This window comes from Balaenoptera ricei, chromosome 11 (assembly GCF_028023285.1).
Source record: "Balaenoptera ricei isolate mBalRic1 chromosome 11, mBalRic1.hap2, whole genome shotgun sequence".
Lineage (NCBI taxonomy): Eukaryota > Metazoa > Chordata > Mammalia > Artiodactyla > Balaenopteridae > Balaenoptera > Balaenoptera ricei.
This window is the reverse complement of record NC_082649.1, coordinates 29688605-29702307: the sequence shown is the minus strand read 5'-3', so window position 1 is coordinate 29702307 and position 13703 is coordinate 29688605. Positions and strand designations below refer to the sequence as shown.

General features: G+C 44.1%; 1 protein-coding gene across 7 annotated transcripts in view; it reads right to left on the bottom strand.

Moving 5' to 3' along the window:
* Positions 1 to 4646: 4646 nt before the first annotated feature.
* The window catches only part of ADGRF5 (adhesion G protein-coupled receptor F5), a 109983-nt gene continuing 100926 nt past the window's right edge, over positions 4647 to 13703 (bottom strand). For 6 of the 7 annotated variants that reach the window (XM_059938546.1, XM_059938547.1, XM_059938552.1 and 3 more), the window contains 6 exons: positions 13405 to 13584; positions 10450 to 11835; positions 9158 to 9199; positions 9012 to 9071; positions 8316 to 8400; positions 4647 to 6435 (listed from right to left, as the gene is read on the bottom strand). In XM_059938546.1, coding sequence (XP_059794529.1) covers positions 6356 to 6435; positions 8316 to 8400; positions 9012 to 9071; positions 9158 to 9199; positions 10450 to 11835; positions 13405 to 13584 — 1833 coding nt within the window. In that variant the 3' untranslated portion in view covers positions 4647 to 6355. Of the gene's footprint in view, positions 6436 to 7066; positions 7134 to 8315; positions 8401 to 9011; positions 9072 to 9157; positions 9200 to 10449; positions 11836 to 13404; positions 13585 to 13703 lie in introns of all 7 variants that reach the window. The other variant, XM_059938549.1, reaches the window with a different exon arrangement.

Sequence of the window (13703 nt, the reverse complement as noted above, 5' to 3'; positions counted from 1 at the left end):
TACTGCAATTCATTTTATCAACTTACTTCTTGTAAAGTGGCTCCTAAAAAATGTAAGATACACGTGACTTATCATTCTACCAGACCGTGCAGCCCTCCCAGAATTCCTGAATAGTTCAAAGACGGCTGCATTCCTTTTCACATAACGTATTCGTAGGAAGCATGCTTTTCTTCCTGTTTATATGAATAAACTTCATAAAGCCAGGGGGAAAGGTCTTCAAAATACAAAAGTAAACATCTTCCTTTCTAAATGATGTATACATTATCTTACAAAGAAAAACATCAGGGCAGGGAATTCCCTGGCGGTCCAGTGGTTATGGCTGGACCATAACATGTTTCCAGTGCAGGGGGCACGGGTTCCATCCCTTGTCGGGGAACTAAGATCCTGCGTGCCATGAGGTGCAGCCAAAAAATAAATGTAAAAATATCCACACGCACAAAAAAAAAAAAAAAAGAAAAGGAAAACATCAGGGCAAAAGAGCAGAAAATTCCAGACAGAGTGCTGTGACCCATGCAAGAATGTGATGGCAGGTTAACCCCATGAGAGATGGATGTGTCTCCTGAGGTATGAAAACTTTTCCAGTTCCAGGGACGGGCCGCAGGTGGCAGCACTTCATTGGGGGTGGGGAACTTGAAGGATGAGAAGTGCCCAGCATAGGAGGAGCATTTTGACTTGGTTTTTAAGGAGTGAGAGGTCAGATGAACAAAAGCTTAGAGAACAGGCCAGCACCTGTGTGCTCAGATCTCTGCCCTGTTGGCCTAAATGTCAAACGTACATTAGACTGAGTACATTAGAGCTCCTGGGCTCACTCTGCCTGCCACACCGGACGCGCACCACGTGGGGAAGGCTGTCTGCTACGGAGCTGTGTGCCTCTTTTCATCTGGACAAATCAAGCTTTCCCACGCGGCACTTCCCCTGAATTTCCACACAGCTGGAAGCCATCCCCTTGGGAAGGGTGCCTTCTGTCACATTTGCATATTCAGCAGACAGAATAACGTTGACATATTTGCAGCACACAAGCCTTATTACTGATACTGCCAGAGAGACCCTTCTCAGTGTGATTACACTTATGGATAAAGGAAAGTTTGCAGGTCACATATCTGCAACTTAGGCCTCATACAGATTCTACAGAGCAGTGCTGGGTCCTTAACTTTTTAAGAATTAATTAATTTATTTTTGGCTGTGTTGGGTCTTCGTTGCTGTGCTTGGGCTTTCTCTAGTTGTGGCGAGCGGGGGTTACTCTTTGTTGCGGTGCATGGGCTTCTCACTGCGGTGGCTTCTCTTGCTGTGGAGCACGGGCTCTAGGCACGCGGGCTTCAGTAGTTATGGCATGCAGGCTCAGTAGTTGTGGCTCACGGGCTCTAGGCTCAGTACTTGTGGCTCATAGCTTTAGTTGCTCCGTGGCATGTGGGATCTTCCCGGACCAGGGCTCGAACCCATGTCGCCTGCATTGGCAGGCAGATTCTTAACCGCTGTGCCGCCAGGGAAATCCTTAACTTTGTTTTTTTAAACAATCTGAAGAAATAGCTTGTATCATCTTCTCCCCTGGACTGAGAGCAGGACCTGTGACTCTGATGAGATATCACTCCCATGAGTAGATTACATCACAGGGCAAAGGTGAAGGAATTTGGCAGATGTAATTAAGGTCCCTAATCACCTGGCTTTGAGTTAATCTCAAGGGAGATTATCGTGGGTGGGCCAGACCTAATCAGGTGAGTCCTTTAAAAGAGGGTCTGGAGATCAGAGACTGAAGAAGTCACAGAGATTCAAAGCAGCATAGAAGCTCTTCTGTCGACTTTGAAGAAGCAAACTGCCTTATTGGGAGAAGACCACATGGCAGGGGATGATAGGATGCCTCCAGGAGCTAAGGACCTCAGTCCTATTAACTACAAAGAATAAAATTCTGCCAAGCAATCACTGAGCTCGGAGGAGGACCCCAGCTTTCAGATGAGACCGCAGCCCTGGCCAACAACTTGAGTTCAGCCTGATGAGACCCTGAGCAGAGGACCAGGTTAAGCCATGCCCAGAAACTATGGGATAACAAATGGGTGTGGTTTTCAGCTTCTAAGTTTGCAGTAATATGTTACAAAGCAGTAGAAAACGAATACAGGAAATACAGGACCGTGTTGCAGAAATATCTATTGCTAACAGAACCCATGGGGCTGTTTCTGGCTGTCCATGAAAATTCCAACCAAGCCACATCTAAATGTCAGAACAGACATTTGTTTATTTGTTTCCCAGACAGTCAGGTCCTGAAAGCATTACTTCCAGGTCCCCTGTTTAAAGCCTCTTAAGCTTCTGGACTCCACATGCTGAGTGGGAGTGTGGATGGTGTGAGGAAAGACATCAGCTCTGCCAGCCAACTGAGCTCAGCTGTGAACTTCTGACACCCCTCACCTTCGCCCCAATACCTGGAGAATAGATGTGACCATTCACTGGAGAAGATGGAATTAAATTCTGGTGGACGTGGGGAAGCCTGAAACAACAGCAGTAGCCTATTCCAAGAGCACAGACAATTTATATAAAGAAAACTTCACTTGATCTTGTTAGATTTTTATTGTTATAGGCACAGAAAAGACACAGAGATGTATGCTGGCATGCTATTAAGACATGACTGAAAATCCCAAGTCATAATTTAGAAACCTATAGCATCTCATTTCAAAGCTAACATCTTTGAAATGATGAGACACTATTTTCACTGACGTTCAAAAAATACATGAGAGAGACAGATCCACTGAAAGCCCCTCCTTTATTTTGGACACTCAGGGACTCAGAGTACTGTTGGCCTGGGTTATTGACTTTCTCTTAGGGATGCAGAGCCCCATTTGACATCTCCTTCACCTGCCACAAATAAAATGCATTCTACCTACATGGCATTTCTATGACCACACTTGTTTCCTTTTGTCTTCTCAAATGGTTGTGACTTTCTGTTCCACTCGCCTCAGAATAACTCCTTCCCCCACCTCTGTTCTTGCTGGTTGCTATAATCTTTCTCATCTCCATGAAACTGTTTTTTTCAGTCTTCCAACCTCTCTGAGGGTCCCTAGACAAACCACAAAGGGCTATGACTTTCCACAGTGTTTCTTAATTTCTGGCCTTAGCAACCTATATCCTGAAATCCCCATGGACCTGTATTTACCTCTTTCTCCAAGTAAACAATAAGGCATGGGGAGGAGGATGGCAGATACATGACTCATTCAAGAGATGATGTGTTACACTGGACTTAGAATATTATACTGGGCTTAGAATATTTCTGTAGTTTATATTCATTGCTCATTGGTGAATGCTCCAACCTCACAACCTCTGAAGCATTAGCACAGATCCCTTTGCAAGAAACTGACTTAATAGAACATCCTTTAATGCAAGAAGGTTTTGGCCCATGGAACCGACTTTATACACTGAGAGATTTCAGGGACGTGGGGAAGTATTGCCCACTTTCCAAGTGAAGTTGACCCCATATCTCACTTTGTATCAAAACCAGAGCCCATGTTCTCCCTTCCCTCGGAAATCTGCTGTGAAAAGCCTCGGAATTGTTGCTGATTGAGAACTGGTGACCTTGGGGCCAAGCACAGCTCCTGCTTTCATGTAATTTACAGATTCACGGACCACTCTTCTTTACAATTTTGAATTCTGTTGCTTATTTTAGGATCTTCTTGGCAAAGAGCAGTGGCTGAACTATGTGTCTTGCAGCTGAGCAGAAAACCAGCATTTATTGTATTTCTCCAATGTTTTGTTTGTATAGCTTTCCTGGAATTTGGATCCGGCGCTGTGACTGGAGAGGTGGGAGGTACATGCACACCTCTGTGTGTGTGTGTGTGTGTGTGTGTGTGTGTGTGTGTTGGGGGTAAGTGAACGCGCCCCCCCCATGTTAATGAACGTGGGCAGAGAGCCAGATCCACATCCTGGGGAGCCCTGCCGGAGGTTCCTGTCATTACAGAGGTCCCCTTCACAAAGTCAAACACAATGATTCCCAAAGGATCCCTACAGAAGTGGGTGGAAGGTCAGTGTTTCTTGTCCCTTTGTGGTTTTGAACATGAGACCCACAGCCTCCAGTGTGCTGTGCTTTCCTTGGCCGATCACATCAACGTGGCCATGCTAACAGACTGTCTAACCCTGCCTCAGTCCTCACTGACGGAACCTCAGAAACCAAATCAGCAAAGCCGTTCTTTCCCTAATAGCTAAACCTAATTCAGTTGATCCTCCAACCTAACCTCTGGGTCTGTCTTCTAAGTACCAAACTCTGCCCAAAGTTGATCATTCCCTGAAAATTTTTAAGCCTGACAATCATTTCCTTTAGGGACTTTAAATAATGAACTATTCAGCTGGGATAATGACGTGACAATTTGCAGGCAAATGTGGGCGGAGATGTCTGCCTCGTTTGTGAATATGTATGAAAAAAGAGTTCATTTCCTTGAAACATTAGGACTTCTGTCTCACCTCCCCCTCTCCATAAAGAAAAGAGAGATGAAAATAGAATTTAAAATTTAAAATAAACGGAAGAGATTTTAAAGAGTTAAAAACATTTACAGAATACTCTTTCGAACCTCAATAAATAAATGGTTGCTGAATCTCGGACTCTTTTTGGCCTTTCTTCCCGGTGGTTGGACCCGTTTAAATTTGTCCTTATGAAGACCACACAACCCACGTTTTCAGAGAAGCCCCACATTTTTATTCCGTTTCACTGTCTCCCTGGGATCCGACTCTGGTTTGGAATGTATGGTTGCTGTGGCTACAGTACATGGTTAACATTTTTTTTTAATTAATTAATTTATTTATGGCCGCGTTGGGTCTTTGTTGCTGCGCGCGGGCTTTCTCTAGTTGCGGCGAGTGGGGGCTACTCTGCGTTGCGGTGCGCGGGCTTCTCACTGCGGTGGCTTCTCTTGTTGCAGAGCATGAGCTCTAGGGCACGTGGGCTCAGTAGTTGTGGCACAGGGGCTTCATTGCTCCGCGGCATTACATGGTTAACTTTGATAAGGATGCTATTGTAATCTTTGTATTTTTATGAAGTGCACACACACAAGCAAAATACACACATGCACATAATTCACAAACAATCTTCACCATCTGTTCATCAAGGTAAAGTGTCATCAGGAGCACAGACTAGCTGGTTGTAAAATTTCTTTCTAGAAGATTTCCAGGTGGTTGGAATAAACACAAATTAGACAGTAGAAAACTCTTAATGTATATTGGTCTAGGAAATTAGGAACTGAAAGAATACATAGAGAGCTATACAACACACCCAGGGCCCCTAAATCCACAGTAACTACAATAATAATATACAATGCTGTAAGGTCATTAAAATCTATTCTATCATGCACAGAAAAGTACCTGGTTAAAGCTGTTAAATATATGACAGTTGAGGGGGGTTCTGTATTTCAGTGCAATATATCACATTTGGAAATGAATGGATATAAAAAAATATATTTTTTGCTTTCAAAAAGTGGAACAAAGCAAAACATAAGGCTTTTCTGCTAAACTATAAAAGTGTAATCAGCAGTTGGTCTGCTGTGATCTAATAAAGCATGGTCATCACACTTTCTCTGTCTATTCATTCCACTTAGCTCCAGCCTTAACATACAGTAGCATATATGTATGTGTTTAGCATCAGGAGAATCATGTCTTCTTCTATGAATTTCTTGTAAATATTATCATCCACTTGAAAGCATCTTTGATATAATTTCCTCCCTAAGTTTTTCATTGCCTTTGTTTTTTTTGGTCCCTCTTAACTAAGGAAATACCAGGAAGATATTGAAGTTTCTCCACGGCTAATTTTCGATTTCCATTTTGGAGTCATTTTTGAATTTTCAGGGTTGCAGCACACGAGAAGCAATTGTATTAGGTCATTAACACGGAAATCTTAAAATGTGGTCCTTATGTTGTTCTTCTCTATTTTTTTCTTTTCCTTCTAGTTTCCTCCATCCCTCCCTTCTTTCTTCCTTTCTTCTTGCCTTCCTTCCTTCCTTCCTAGAATTCACTGAAGTATTTCCTAGGTCCTAGCCTTTCACTTATTATTTTAATCAAAGCTTATCTTTGGGCCCAGGGTGTGAAAAGTAAAAATGTCTCTGAAATTCTATTTTACAATATAGACAGAGAAGTTGGCTTGAGTTTCACTTAAATACTATACACATTCGGTATCACACAAGGGGTGAGGGTGGTAGGGCTGCAACATAAATGTAACAATTCCTTTTAGTCTGTATTTACAAAAGAAAGCCCCTTCCCTAATGAAAAAGTCTCTTCAGCATCTGCTCCCAGAAGCCTGCGGAGAAAACATTTTATCCATGGCTTGGAAAGGATCTCTTTTTCAGAGAATGTCCACTGTTCCCCAAGAGGTTCCATGGGCTGGATTTTCCTGTTCTTAGTTGAGCAATGAATAAGCACTGGATGTGTTTTCCAGGGATGAGCTGGTTATTTCCGGGGTGGAAACATTGTATGTTCCTGAAAAACAGAACAGCAGCTCAGGGGAAAGCCAAGTCTTCATGATTACTGGGGTGTGAACCTCTGCTAACCGCCCAGGGGGCGCTCTACTCCAGGAGCCAGGTAAGCTCAGGCCATGCCTGGATAGGAACACATGCCTGCCCTCCTCCCCAGACCCAGAAGTCCTGGAGAACAAACAAAGCTGTTCTCAAGCATGCGTGGCAGCCGACAAGACAAGCACTAACTATTTCACATCATACCAGCAGCCAGATTTCTACAAAAGACAGGGAGATTGCGACAGGGGCAGCCCTTGGCATGCCACCACATGCACTGGCCTGGGGGCATCCGTGGGAGGGAATATCCCTGGTCCCTTTGGGTTGGTGTGACTTTGGGAAGTTCTTGGGTGGGGCCTGGGGGCTGAGCCGGGGAAAGGGAGGAAAGGAAAGAAAAGAGAAAATCACAGAAGAAAAGGCAGGACCAAAAAAGCAGCAGGAGTCAGAGAATGCCAACAAAAGTGCTGAGGGTGGGCGTAGCAGGGTGGGTGGCCCTCGAGCTACTGCACAGGCTCGTGTCAGCAGGGGGGTGGGGACTGAACACGGGGACGGTAGGGGCTGTGTGTTGGGCAGGGGAAGCGACACAGTGCCCACCCTACCATCAGATGGGCGGACTGCCACGGCTAACAAGGTTTCCATCATTGCCTGGGGGGCCCTTTGTCGCTGCTGACAACACAAACCAAAGTTACAGTGATTATGGAACCCTCAAATAGGCCAACCTGGATCTGCATTAATGACCCTGAAAGGCTGAGTGGCAATGGCCGGGGCTCTCAGGCCCCGGGACCTTGGGAACAAGACCCCAACTCTTGATCTGACTGGTTCAGAAACAATGAACACATTTTATTGACCTTACATATTGCATAATTCTGATTCTGTGGAATCGTTTCATAGAGTTTTCACTGTTCTTGCTTTCATGCAAATGGTAAACATGATCCAGGGACGGTGCTGGCCAAAGGGAATCGTTCTAACATACCCTGGAGATTTGATCATTTCACAACAGGTCCAAGCAAAAGTGAAGGTCCTCCAGTTTCATGAGTAATGCATCAAAATGAAGCTCAAAACACCAAGTTCTCCAGAGTTTCAATAATTAATAGGCATTCTCAGAATTTGCTTTATATGAAAAGCCTTAGTCAGGAAGGCTTTTGATACATTTGATACATTTCTTCATTTGTGAGATTTGTTCAGTTTTGAGGAGCTGAAAGGAAGTCTGGTGCCTATTTTCCAAAGGGGAGGAGGTGGTGGTGACATGGGACAGGAGTTTCAGCTTGCCAGAATAGCTGAGACCCACTGCCCAAAGTCATTAACATTCTTTATCTTATGTATACAAGGAGGAAATGTTCACTGCGCCATGCCCCTAATAGAACAGCTAACTTGGGTGATCCCGCATATGTATGCACAGTTTTATAAATGTCGATGTGTAAAAGAAGCACACTCCAAAAAAAGAAAAGGGAAAAAAAAGGGAAATGAAACTCACAGCATGGGATCTTATGGTAGGATTCTCTAAATATATTCTTCGCTGCACTGTAACGCATAAACATGACCTACCTATTCTTATATAACAGGAATAGAAGAGAACTCCGTGTTTGACCAGGCCAGCAATTTACAGTTCCCAGTTTTATGGTGGATACAGTTTTTATGGAGAGCTCTCCACAAGTTGAAGGCAATTGCCCTCTGTACCAACCTCTTGGTTGTTTGGGAAAATATAAGCAAGTATTTAACCTCTGCCCCAAATAAGGCCATTATGGGTCAATGCCATGAAGTGGGCAGTGGGACAGTAGGGGTGTGAGATTCCCCCCAGGGCAAATATGTTTAGGTTAACCCAGGAAACATCTAGAGGTCAGCACGTACCTGTTTTACCAAACAAATTGTTAAATCTTCTTGATATTGGAGAACTCATAGAAAATACAGGAGTAGATGAACCTAGGGATGTTGACTAGAAAATAAAAAAAGAATTACAAAGCAAACGTGTTAGACCAAGGCCCAGTTTTGATCTGTAGGATGATTCGTTTGCTGCCTGCTAGTGGTCGCTGACAGCATCTTTCATCTCACTTTAAGGAGAGAGGCTGGATGAGCATGAATTTCTATTTCAGACAAATTAAGCAGGGGAGCCACCTTTTGAAACACTGTAATATCACCACCGGTATTAGGGAAATAGCTTCCAAATACATTTTTTACTGTTTGATAGGGTTTATTATCTTCTGACATATGAAAACAAATATATTTAAGTGCAATAGTTATTTTCCAAGATGAACTACAGATAATTCTATTCATCATTATTCTTCAAATTTTGTTCTTTATGGCCTTGAGTTTCCCCAGAAGAGTGCTTCTCATTGAAATTTGGTTTTAACCTCCAGTTGATATTATCTGTGCTATTTGTAACTTCTATTTAAAGATGTGGGGACAGCATCTTAATGCTAGTTCCGTTCCATGACTACGTTTAATAGGCAGAATCAGGTAAGAAGCAAACACAGTGGAATAATCTATGTTATAATTGGTAGTGGAGAGAGAGGGGTTTGTGAAAGTCTCTACAAAGGAAGTATTTACCTTTGAGTGCTGTGAAGACCATCTCGACAGTGAAAACTTATTCAGCAAGGCTTCCTGTACCTGCATCATTTAAAAGAAGCCATTGTCAACTCAACATGTCACTGCAATTTAGACTTTTCTAGGATCATGACTGTCACTGTTCTTACCTTCTGATCCCAGAGGCATCCAAAGAGTAAAATGAATAATCCCTGAAAAAAGAATTGGGAAGAAGTGCATTTTAACCATATTAATTATATTAATCATATTCTAGTCTAGCAAAATAGGAAGTATTGTTCACCTGCCATAGAGTTTGTACTACCTCTTTCCACATCTGCATTTATGGCCCAGTAGATGACAATGATGTAGTAGGTCCACACCAAGGGACCTTTGATGTTATAATGTCATAAGGATACTTTCAATTTCCCTATTTCCACCCAATTGTGCACTGGCGATCCTGCTGGTTATGTTATTAAACATACGTCTTATGTCTACAGTAGCCCTCATGTAGTTGTGATGAGAACATAGGGCATGAGGTGGAATAATCAGTCCCTTCTAGTCAAGGCATATTATAAACATCATTAGACATGAGCCTTAGAGTTTGGAGCTGTGGACCCAGTAGCAGAAGTTAGGATTTGCATGGTCTTGGCAGGACAATGTCTTGACATCACCTCCAGATGCCCTGGATCCTCACCAGCTCATGGGGACCTAGGCCTACCACTGATCTACTGGTTGAATCAGAATTAAGCATCCCCTTCCTTGTGCTCCAAAGGCTTGTTGTCTGTACCTCTGCTAAAGCCCTCCTAACAACGTGGCTTGTATTATAGTTACTTGCGGCTGGAGAGCAAAGAGAATGTCTTTTTCATTTTCACATAATGGAGCAAAATGTCTACCTTACATAGAGCATTCATTCTTTCATCCTTCAGAAAAATGTTTCCTGAGAACCCATTATGTGGTACAGAGCATTCATTTCATTTGCCAAATGGTTACCGAGCACCTAGGCTGTGCCAAGGTCTTTGCAGGCACTAGGAATGTACTGATAAATAAGACAGATGCTGCCCCTGACCTCACCAAGGCAGAGCTCATTTAATGCTTGTGGAAATTAACTGGAGAGATTGTTTGGTTTAATGGTGGTATTTTCATTTAGGAGATAATAAACGGCATCAAGATAATGTTAGATAAACAGCAAAATCCAGTGTAGGGAAGGGACTTTCCTCCTATTTGCATTATCAGGGCATTTAGAAGAGAGGTGCATATGCGACTAAATTATAATTCAGGTGATAAGAGGCATGAGGTTCCATGGGAGCAGAGGAATGTGCCCTTTCTATTTCATTGAGTTCTTGTCATTACTGTTCTTTAGGGCTAGGGCCTCCTATGAACAAAAGTCCTCCCCCGTTCCTACCCCTGTTTGTGTTTCTATCATTATAGGTCCTTCCTGAGAGTGCTGCCCTGCAGAACGTACCTGGAAGGCATTGAGGAGGGTAAATACAACGTGGAACACAGCATTGCTCCCCTGGAACACGGTGGCGAGACCGAAACCCCAGGTGAGCCCCAAGAGTGGTGTGAGGACCCCAATGCTCTTGGTGATCTGGAACAGGCTGCTTTTTTCCTGCTTGCTTGGCTTGTCCCCGATGGAAGGTCTCAGGATCTTGGTGATGACCACGACCGTGATGGTCACGTTGACCACCACGATGATCAGTGCTGGGATAACGAAGGCCAGCAGGGCCTTGGTATCCTCCCAGTTGAGCCAACAGGCATTTTTCCTCGTGTAGACCTCCCGGGGCTGGGTGGCCCCCACCGTGATGACGGAGATGACCAGAGGGCAACCGTAGCCGAGAGAAAACGCAATAGCCTTCTGAATGGACTTGCTCGTGTCATGCAGGATGAAAACCAAGCGGTAGAAAAGCATGAGGCCCAGAGTCAGCATCCAGAAGAAGACGCTGAGGTAGGAGAAGTGGACGAAGAAGGTGGCGGCCACACAGGCCGTCTGGTTGAGTGGGTAGCGGTAGTTGTGGATGGCGGCGGCCACGATGAACCAGACGTCGGCGACCAGAAGGGAGGCGGCAATGTTCACGATGCAGATGTGGCGCATGGAGGAAGTCCGGTTCTTGGTGACTGATTTCCACACCACGGCTTCCACAGCAAGGCAGGCTGCCAAGCTCAAGATGGAAAAGCACAGCCCAATGTAGGAAATGATATCCAGTAGTATTTTCAGGAGAGAATCAGGATCTGGGGAATCAGGGGACATGAGGATGGAGAATGATGTGAGGTGGTCACAGCTGCAGGACACACTGTCCTCGGTGACTTCTTTAACATAACACCCACTGCTGTCCCACCCCCCTGTGTGGTTGGCGAGGTTGAAGTTCCAGAAGACACACCTCGGTACCCCGCCCGAAGGGTTGTTGTTTTTGAAAGTCATCGAAATCCTGAATGGCGTGGTTATATTCTGGCTGACAATGGTTGTCATCACTAAGCTGTTTGCAAAAGTCTTTCCTGGAACATCCTGGGCCAGGATGGTTTTGAGAGTTGGGAAAGCCACGGTGACGATAAATGAATCTGGTTGCAGGTGTTCCAGCTGGCATTCATTAATGGTCACATTGCCCCAGAGGTCAGAGTCTAAGAATACAAAGCTCTGTGTGTAGGATTTGGGATGGCCAGATTTTATGACCATGCTCTTCATCTGAACATTAGGTTGGGAGATGGTGCTATCTTCTGACCGCAGGGCTCGGGAAAATCTTTCCACTGAATGCAGTAACTGTGAGCTCTGATTGGTCTTTTGCTGTTGTGACGTCATCCAGGTATTCAAAATGGGTTTGCCGAGGATGACGTTGACCGTGGAGAGGACGTGCTGTAATTGACAAGGCATGGGATCAAACCAACCGAATGTTTTCAATCATAAGAGAGAAAAAAGAGAACATCTCCCTGGAAACTGGCTAAGTGGGTACAGGGAAGAAGAAAAGAGAAGAGAAAAATGCAGCATCACAGGCTGTGGAGGATTGTGATCCACCTTCTTATGGAGGGAAATAGCAGGGGATGGGTCCTCACAACTGCGAGACTTACTAAACATTTAGCGGTCGTGACGGTGAGAACTACCCCCACCTCTCACTAAGGTCGACTCAGCAGGCTGACAGAGATATTTATTAATTGTTTTATTTTATTTTAAACCTCAAGCCTGTAAAGGCTGTTGGGTGGGTGGTATCTCACCAGCAAGGGTGAGGTAGTCTCAGAAGACCCTCTCAAATGCTGAGCATCAAGTAAGCCATGGGAGTGTTGTTAAAGGCATCTTTCTTTTTAGCTCAACATTTTGATTCTCTCTCCCATAAACTTGGAATTGTCATTTGTGGCTTCTCTCCATGGAGAGAAGTGGCTTTTTCTCTCTGTCCTTCTTTGCCTTGTTCTGTTCTCTGAAATGATGAACGCTGCAGTTAGTTGAATGGTGGCCCTTATTTGGAGAAAACCTTATTTGGAGAAAGGGTCTTTGTAGATGTAATTAAGGATCTTGAGAGAAAAATCAACCTGGATTACCTAAATGGGCCCTAAATCCAGGTATCCTTATAAGAGACAGAAGAGGAGAAGGTAAATGGAGAAGAAAAGAAGGTCATGTGAAGACAAAGTCAGAGGTTAGAATGAGGCAGTTTGTTACAGCAGCCCTAGGAAATCTGTATAAGCTCCTTGGACTCCTGGTACCCAAACTGCTTGCCAGTTACCTCTGGTTGGGTTTGGCCAATGAGAAGCATCGTCAGGAGATGAGAGGGTGAGCGAAGAAAGAAGCTGAGATATATTTTTCCTGCTACCCACTGCACCTTCATTTCACTCTCAGCACACCTTTGGTGATAGTTACCTACTTCCAATACTGTAACTCCTGCTCAGTGATCCCTCCTCCAAGGCTATGGGTGCACTATTTCCTTTCCTTTCTGCATTAGTCCTCAGGGTAGTAAGGGCTTCTAAATGTAGCTCGTCTCTGGGTGCCTGACACCTTTTTTTTTTTAATTCCTGGTTTTACCTCCGTAAGTATCCTTTCCTTAAAGTCTCTTCATTTGAACTCTGGTGGGTGAATTCTCTTTCCTCTCAGAACGCTGATTGCTTCAAAGATCATGCTTTGTGAGAGACCATTGAAAATCCCACCTCGTACATATTCTGAAAACCTTTCATTCCTAGTTTTCTTAGAAAGCAGGTAAGACTTCATTCTCTTTTAAAGAAGAAACTAAAACAGACCTTCTCTAAAGAAATATTCTTAAGATCCCAAAATGTACACTGAAAATATTCACTGATATGCTAAAAGCCAGAGCTGGCAAAGCGTTGCTCGGGATAAGACAGAGAAGAAGTTGCAATGGAGAGAAGTTATGTTTCTTGACCCCAAGTCCTGAGGGATGAAAAGACAAGACCCCAAACTCCTGCAAGGCTTAAGCAAACTCACCATCATCATTTCTGAATTCACTTGGGTTGGAACTGTTGAGAGCAAATCAAGGATGTTAATAATGGCTCCCAGGCTCCCAGGAAATGAGTTGACTTCAAGTTTCACCTGGTTTGTGCTAATGGAAAGATTCTTTAGGTATGAAGGGAGCTTCGCATCCTGAGAGGGGCTCTTCATCAAAGCCTAGTAAAACAAAAGCCGACACAGACAGACAAAAACCAAAAAACTTGCCCATCAGTCATCAAATACTGCTGATACATCCATGACAAAAATCTCTCACATCTGAGTTTCCTTTTTGATTC